This window comes from Episyrphus balteatus, chromosome X (genome assembly GCF_945859705.1).
Source record: "Episyrphus balteatus chromosome X, idEpiBalt1.1, whole genome shotgun sequence".
In the NCBI taxonomy this organism is placed as follows: Eukaryota; Metazoa; Arthropoda; class Insecta; order Diptera; family Syrphidae; genus Episyrphus; species Episyrphus balteatus.
Genome location: NC_079138.1, coordinates 9,051,887 through 9,060,398, shown reverse-complemented (window position 1 = coordinate 9,060,398; position 8,512 = coordinate 9,051,887). Strand labels below are relative to the sequence as shown.

The window sequence follows — 8,512 nt, the reverse complement described above, 5'->3', positions numbered from 1 at the left end:
AAAAAAAGAATAGATACAAAGGTTTTAGTTTAGAAACAACTCAATCAATATGTCATAAACATAACTTGATTTCCATTTGTTCAATTCATAATTTTAATTTTTAGAAAAATGTATATTTCTTTTAAGAACAGAACAAAATTTGCTATGTAGATACGTGGTTCACGCAGAAACGGGACGATATATGAAAACAATGAACGACAAAATCAAAATTACCACAACTAATTAACGACTAAATAACGGCAAATTATGCACCTAGTCCCGTTTGGATCAGTGATGGGTGTTTCGCTAAGTTGACACTCATGACGAAGACGGCTACATAATATTTTGAAGTTCTTTGCCCTCGCAGCTTGTAAGTCGTTAGGAACGGACCGCAAAAGTCTACACCACTCTTTAAAAATGCTCTTGCAGGCTGCACTCTGTCGGTAGGCAGATTGCCCATAATTTGACCCAACATCTTTGGTCTATATTTGAAACAAGTCCAACAGCTACTTACGACTTTCTTTGCAAGTGTGCGTACATCTAGCAACCAGAACCTCTGCCGCACTATTCCAACTAGAGCTTGGGGACCTGCATGGTAATTTTTATTATGTAAAAAAGTTAAAAGGTTTTTGACAAAAGGATTAGATTTAGGAAGAAGGATTGGAATATTTTACAGAATAAGGTATGTCCGCATTCTGCAGACGCCCTCCCACTCTAAGGAGTTTAAATGAGTCACCGTCGAGGAAAGGATTAAGATTTTTTACGGGACTCGTAGGGCTAATTATGTCTTCTTTTTTTAATTTATGAATTACCTCCTGGAAGTTCTTTTGTTGAATATTCCAAAGAATTCTGAGCAACGCATTGTCAATCTCATCAGCTCTGATAGGTGAATTATAACGAAGTTCATATTCTTCAAAAACAGTTTTTTCTTCTTTTTGTTCTTTCTCTTCTTTCTTAATTATCATCTTTTTGCGAACTACGATTATCCAGCGAAGTATAAGCGCAAATATTCGACATGTTTTGTCAATGCTTTTAAAACGCAAGTACATATTCTCAAAGTGATCATCTATAATTTTTGCCAAAAGAACTACATTACATTTTCGCATTCCAGGAGTATCTTTTCTTATCATAGACAAATCTTTTTGTTTAGGCCACATTTCTTGTGACAATTTAAGGAATTTTGGACCCGAAAACCACATGCTGTCCATCAACTCACTTGCATAGGCACCTCGAGATACAATGTCTGCAGGATTTTGTTTTGTGTTTACATGCTTCCAAGTAGCTTGGGGCAAATTTGTTTGTATTTTTGATACTCTATTCGCAATAAATACTTCCCAACTCGAAGGATGTGCTGACAACCAACAAAGCACTATTTCGGAATCGGTCCATAAGTAAATATCGTCAACTATATGCGAGAAATTTGGAAGAATCTTTAAAATAATAGAAGCAAGCAATCTTGGCAAACTTTGAGTTTTTATAGGCGCTACTCTGGATTTTGCCGTTATCAAGTTGCAAGAAACTACCCCCTTTTTGTCAACAGACCTTAAATAAACACAACAGCCATATGCACGTAAAGATGCATCCGAGGATCCATGAATTTGTGTGTTTCTTGACCTCAAACTTAACACATATCTCGGAACTTTGACCAATTCCAACTCTTTCAAGTGATTTCGAAAAGCTTCCCATTCAGTAAAAATTCGTGCTTGAACTGATTCATCCCAATCAGTCTTTTTTACCCACAAGCTTTGCAACAGAATTTTACCTTTCACAACAACTGGGTTAAGTAACCCCAATGGGTCAAATAGAGTAGGCAATTCAGATAGAATAATGCGCTTTGTTATTTTCTGGTTTAACTTAATTTCTGGAATCACATACTGGAGCTCGTCTGAAGATGGATTCCATTTGATTCCTAGCGTTTTAATAATGTCTGCATCATTTATTCTAAGTGGTTTCTCTCGTTCTACTTCTGGTACGACATCCAACAAAGTTTTTTCATTCGACCACCACTTACGAAGCTCAAAGCCTGCACTAAGTAAAAGGGTTCTAACTTCTTCATATATACCAAAAATTTCTTCTGGGGAATCTCCCCCACTGATTAGATCGTCCATATAAAAATCCTCATTCAGAACTTTTGAGCCTAATGGAAACATACTTGCACCTTCTTCTGACAATGTCTTTAAACAGCGGGTAGCTTAATAAGGCGCCGAAGTTGTTCCATAGGTACGGTGACCATATTTCTGGAAGCGAAACCCGGGACAGATAAAAAATTAGTTGGATCGTTTTGAAAATATTGATTTTTCAATAAAAAAATTAATTTTTTTAAATGAGTTTTCATAATTTTTTAATTATTTTGATATCAAGATTTCCTAAACGATTTTATGGGAGCGTTTTTGTTGAAATCATTTAAGTCGAATCAGAAATCAAAAAATGGTTTTATAAAAATGTCTGTTAATTATTTCTAAGAAAATATTATTTTAATCAAAATCGGGAGAGACATTTTAATTTTATTTTAAATGATTTTGAAATTGTATGATCTTTTACACAACTTTTAACATTTCCTTAAAAGTTTTGAAACTAATTTGGGTTGGGGTTCTTTACTCTTCCATATGTTGTTCTTTATTCGAAAACATGGTGATTTTGAAATTGTATGATCTTTAACACAACTTTTAACATTTCCTTAAAAGTTTTGAAACTAATTTGGGTTGGGGTTCTTTACTCTTCCATATGTTGTTCTTTATTCGAAAACATGGTGTAGCAACCTGACAAACAGAAGCTGGAACTAAATAATTGACGAACATTTAAAAAAAACTAATACCTAGTCTAGAGGCGAAACGAAAATTTTCGTACACAACCAGCACAATGAAATCGCAAACGAAAATTTTGCTTTTCGTTGCACAATACGCAGCATAGGTAACGAAATTCTTACCTGTGCTGGAATATATAGAGATTTTTCAATCGTTTGTCACTCAAACTTATTTGTACAGGTAATTTTTCTTGCAGCAAAAGTTTTTTGACTTTGGAGACTTAGAAAAATGTTCGTTTTGCTTCAGAAGCGTATTTAATTTCCAGCCACTGTTTTCTTGTTTTCCGTACAAAGTATTTAAAATATTGAATACAAAAATCAGAGAATGTTCAAATACGGGACAATCACGGGACAAATTACAAAATACGGGACACTTATACGTCCCGGGTTTCTTAAATAAAAACCCGGGACAAGCTGTAGAAATACGGGACAGTCCCGGGTAAACCGGGACGGATGGTCACCGTATCCATAGGTCACTGTATTTAACTGGTACACCTTTAACGGATCCGTTTGATTAGATCTCCAAAGAATACATTGGTATTTACGATCATTTGGATTCACTACTATTTGGCGGTACATTTTGGAGATGTCAGCTGTAAGTGCGTATTTATAACAGCGAAAACGTAATATAATTGAGTAAAGATCATCTTGCATTATCGGACCTTTCATTAAAATATCGTTTAAGAATTTACCGGATGAAGTTTTAGCACTACAATCAAAAACTACTCTAAGTTTTGTAGTTGTTGATTCCGGTCTGAGCACGTACTGATGGGGGCAAAAGTACTTCATATTTTTAGTCTCAGCATCACTAACTTCCGACATATGTCCTAGATCCTCATACTCTTTCAAAAAATCTACGTATTGTTCTTTTACAACGACATAAATCTCTTTTTTGCTATTTCAAATGATTCTCCTAATGCCAATGGATCTTCTTTAAACGGAAAACTCACAACATATCTGCCTTCCCCATTTTTCTCTACCGTATTTTTGAAATGTTCTTCACATTTTTCTTCTTCAGGGTTAAGCAGTTCAGAAGTTATGGGATAGTTTTCTATTTCAAACAACTTTTCAACACGTTCGTGAAGATATTCGTCTTTCGACAACTGCTCCCCTCCTACAAGGCAAATTGTCCTGGCTGATACATCTGATGAATCATATGATCCCGAAACGACCCATCCAAAAAGGGTCTTTTGAAGAGTTAGCTTCTCTTCCAATTTGATCTGACCAATCGATAAAAGGTCAAAGAAATGGTCTGCGCCTATCAACATATCAACTTTAGCAGTTTCGTTGAAGTTTGGATCTGCTAATACAATATTTTTTGGTATTTTCCAACTCTCTACCTCAAATGATTTGCTAGGCTGATGATTAGTAATGTTTTTGATTACAAGAAGCTCTAATTCAGTCTCAAACTCAGAAATCCTGGATCTACAAACCGATTTTGTGGTGTATCGGACATTTGTGACCCCGTTCCCTATTCCACTTATTTGTATATCTGACTTGGATTTTGATAGTCTAAGTCTTTGCACCATACTTTCAGTTATGAAATTTAATTGCGAGGCCGAGTCTAACAAAACACGCGCAGGTTGAAAATTACCATAACTATCTTTATTTAAGACAACAGCTGTGGCTAGAATAGTTTGATTAGATGACCTGCCAACTAATGAAGCTGAGCTAGACTGGCCCTGGCCTGAGCTATCGTTCGCATTATTGACCGAAAATCGGTGGAGTACCTTATTATGAGGTAACGAGCAAATGCTGCACTTTGGCTTAGTACAATGACGCACAGAATGATCCTTTCCCAGACAATTTATACAAAGGATACGCCTTTTAACTTCCAGGAACCTCCTTCCCACTGGCAAGCTATCAAATTCTGGACAAGAATCAATAAAGTGTTGCAAGGACTTACAATATTCACATTGTATGCGCTCCGCGGCTAACGTTGTAGCTGAAAAATTACCTAAACTGCTTTTTTCCACTATTTTGCGAACTTGACTCATCGGATTTCGCCTGACTCTTAGCAGAAGTGCTTGCCTTTGGAATCCTAGCTTCTTTTGCTTCTAAGCTTTTACAACGGCGATCTAAAACTTTACTAAATTCATCCCACGTTGGGAGCTTATTATAGTATTTCATCCTGCCATTTCGATTGAGTTTCTTCATCAACTCGATCCATAGCTAACGAGATCAAAATCGAGGAAGCTATGTCTTTGTAATTTCCTATTGCAAGCATTGCAGTGAAATGTGTGTTAAAACTATCCTCTAAATGACTTAAAGATGAAGCAGATATTTTAGAAAGTTTTGGAAATTCTAACAAACTATTTATGTTCTCTTGAAATAAAAGAGTCTTATTATCAAAGCGGGCCTTTAATCTATCTAGTGCTTTCTGATAATTTGAGCTAACGACATTAAAGTCTCTTACAGCATCCAATGCTGAACCAGATAGATACCTGAGCAAGTAAATAAACTTTTGCAAAGTGTCAAGGCTTTCGTCTTTGTGAACTAAATTCGTAAATAATCCCACAAAATTAGGATATTCTGGGAATTTACCGGAAAACGTAGGTAGTTTTATTGGTTCTAACTTTGAGCAAGGGCGGGGGTGGTCTGGAAAATATGTTGCATTTAAATGCTCAGCAGCAGTTGTGTTGCCCCTCATGTCCGATAACAATGTCATTATTTTTGTTTTCGCGCAAACATAAGTTTATTCAACCTCTTCACGAAAAGCCTCATTAGCCTTTTCTTCGTCAGGGTTATTAAATCTTTCAATGGACGATTGAACATTCAATATCTGCTTAAAATATGACTCAAGAATCCCTAAACGACATTCTAGTTCGGGTTCTGAAAGCGTACTTCCCTTCTGTATTATAAGGTTCTTGGTTCGACTCAGATTTCCCTTTGATGACGCACGTAATCCTTTCAAGTCAGTCAAAGTCTTCCCTACGCTCTGTTCACTTTGTGATGCCTAATCTTTACTTTGCTTGTCGTCAGGCATCGTAGCTATCTAATGCCAGCAAATTTCGTTAAATCGAGGATAATCTTAAGCAACAAAAAATCTGCACACAACAATTTCCAAATTCGCCAGCAGCAACAACAGCAACTCCAACCGAAGACTTCATAAAAGACCCAACACCACAATAAACTATCTATTAGCAATGTATAATTGCACCAGCAGCAGCAACTCCGACAGTAAGTCCAACAGGAGATTCAAAAAACCCAAATTCAAGAAATAAGCTATGCAAAATATATATAGCCTCTCTTAAGATGAAATCAATTTTCTTACCAACGACAACTTATTGTATCCAATTAAGCCTATGCCAAGTTTATTTTTTAGAGAAAATATTTGGTAAATAACTAGCAACAACTATACTTCTAGTTTGTTTACCTTACCTATCAACATAATTAATAAATGTTGACTTATTAACTCTTCTAGCAACAATGTTTAAATGATTTTTAATTCACCACACTAGATCTTCTAGCAGCAAGTATTTACAAATTTGCTTACCAACAATTTACTTCGCAACAAATTTCTATCAGTAACAACTTTGTATCAGCAACAACGAATAAGTTTCTCAACAAGTTTAATAAGAAATCATATACATAGAATCAAGCTTACTTGTGGTTTCAATCAACTCAATGTTTCAAACGATCCTCGATACAATCCACACTGCAACACCGGGTTAAAATTCTTTCTGCGTTTGAGTGACGATTTCACACTGCAGACTCGATCAAAGCTAATCGAATTGCCTAGTTTGATGAAATGTTGGATAACTTATCTAGGTATGAGTGATAGCTTTTTCTCCATGCGGTTGCAACCTTGCTAAATTTGTATGTCACTGCTCCAAGAAAACGACGACCAAAAGGCTTGATGTACATACATATAGATCGGTGACTCAGAGACTTATATTTCTTCTTCTTTATTCGAATTTATGTACTGCAAATATGAGTAAAGAAATTAAGAACTTTTATAGTTTTTTTTTTCACTTCAGATTCTTTGATGTAGTAGGCTTAGAACAAGCTTTTAACTACAATCAGAGGCTCATCATAAGTGCATGTTAGTGGTTAGTAGACAAAAAATACAACCTCCCACATGCACAATATAAAACAAAATAATTACGAACAAATTTACAAGTTATAAAATTATAAGTACAAAAAATCCAACATGTATAATTTATTTAAAACATTGATTAACAGTCACGATTGTGGAGCACTGGTTCGAAAAAATGTTTTTAAACCCATTTTCGTCAAATAAAAGTCTAAGGATGAATGGTTCAAGTTAAAAAGTTTACTCATGCGACTAAGAGGCTCATTAATACCATAGTTTGTTCTATGAAAGTCGATATGCAAAGGTTCAAATCTTCGTAGGAGGTGGGACCCACCCGGATAATTTATACCAATACAAGCTAATAGATCAGGGGCGTCAATTTGGGAATTAATAAGCTGATGAAGAAAGATTAAATCATTATTTACACGTCTCTGTGCTAAAGTTTGTATCTGAAGAAGTTGAATGCGATGTTCATAAGGTGGCAAGTTGAAAAGGTCGGTCCAAGGAAGACCTTTTAGAGCGAAGCGTACAAAATTGTGTTGAATAGATTCGATTCGGTTTTTATGAACTTCATAAAAAGGACTCCATACTTGAGAAGCGTACTCAAGATGGGGTCGAACGTAGCAGTTGTACAAAGATAGAGTAACAAATGGATCATCAAATTCCTTTGCCCAACGTTTAATAAAACCAAGCATTGAGCTCGCTTTATTTACTATAAAATTGATGTGTTCAGTAAATCCTAAATTTGAACTAAATTGGACACCCAAGTCTTTGAAGCTAAATACTCGACATAGCTTATGTTGCAAGATGTAGTAATCAAAAATATTATTGACTCGTTTTCTCGAGAATGTAATTGTTTGGCATTTAGCTGGGTTAAGTGAAAGGCCATTTTTACCACACCAAACATTAAAACTGTTAATATCGCTTTGAAGAAGGATACGGTCATTGTCAGACTTAATTTCTTTAAAAATCTTCATATCATCAGCAAATATGAGAATATCACTTGAAGTTATGCACGAGATTACGTCGTTTATAGCTAAAATGAATAAAAATGGGCCTAGGTGACTTCCCTGAGGGACGCCAGAGTTGGCTATAAAAAGATCTGAAAGACAGTTTCTAAAGTTTACCACGATCGTTTTCCTTCCAACTTTTGTAGGGCAAATTCTGATTAATTGCCAGAATCCACTTATTGCAATTTTTAAACTTCAATTTTAGAAATTTACAATAAAATTTAGATTGATTGATATTGGAAATACTATATATTCCCGGGTTTCGGCACCAATGTTTCTTGTGATAGTTTTCACAATCGAAATTAAAATTAAATTAAAAAGGCAAGTCGAACTTTATAGGATATTTTAGATATATATTCAAAGTACTTGCTGCTAATAAAACACACGTCTGTCTAGTCGTGGCTAGTTCAACGATATCATTTCTTTTTATTTTATTCGACAATCCTTATGTTCATTTTTCGTTAAATTATAAGAGAGAAATTCAGCAAAGTTTTAGTGTTGACTATTTAGTTCAATTTAGTATTAATTAAGATTAATTATTTTTTGTTTCATTTTCATTACTTATAGTTTAATACAAATGCATATATTACTTCAAAGATATAACATTGTGTATAGTAAAATAAATTATAATATAAACATATTTTATTCGGAGTTCGCAGCTTAAACACCGAATCCGAACTCTAT

General features: G+C 34.9%; 1 protein-coding gene across 1 annotated transcript; it reads right to left on the bottom strand.

The window, feature by feature from the left end:
- Positions 1–626: 626 nt before the first annotated feature.
- On the bottom strand, positions 627–2,129 carry LOC129920550 (uncharacterized). Its single transcript, XM_056001872.1, has one exon. It carries the CDS (start codon positions 2,127–2,129, stop codon positions 627–629), a length of 1,503 nt encoding a protein of 500 aa, XP_055857847.1.
- Between the last annotated feature and the right edge of the window lie 6,383 nt (positions 2,130–8,512).

Bases quoted from the DNA above. Each gene is read 5' to 3' on its own strand.
- LOC129920550 (XM_056001872.1), bottom strand. From the start codon at position 2,129: ATGTTTCCATTAGGCTCAAAAGTTCTGAATGAGGATTTTTATATGGAC.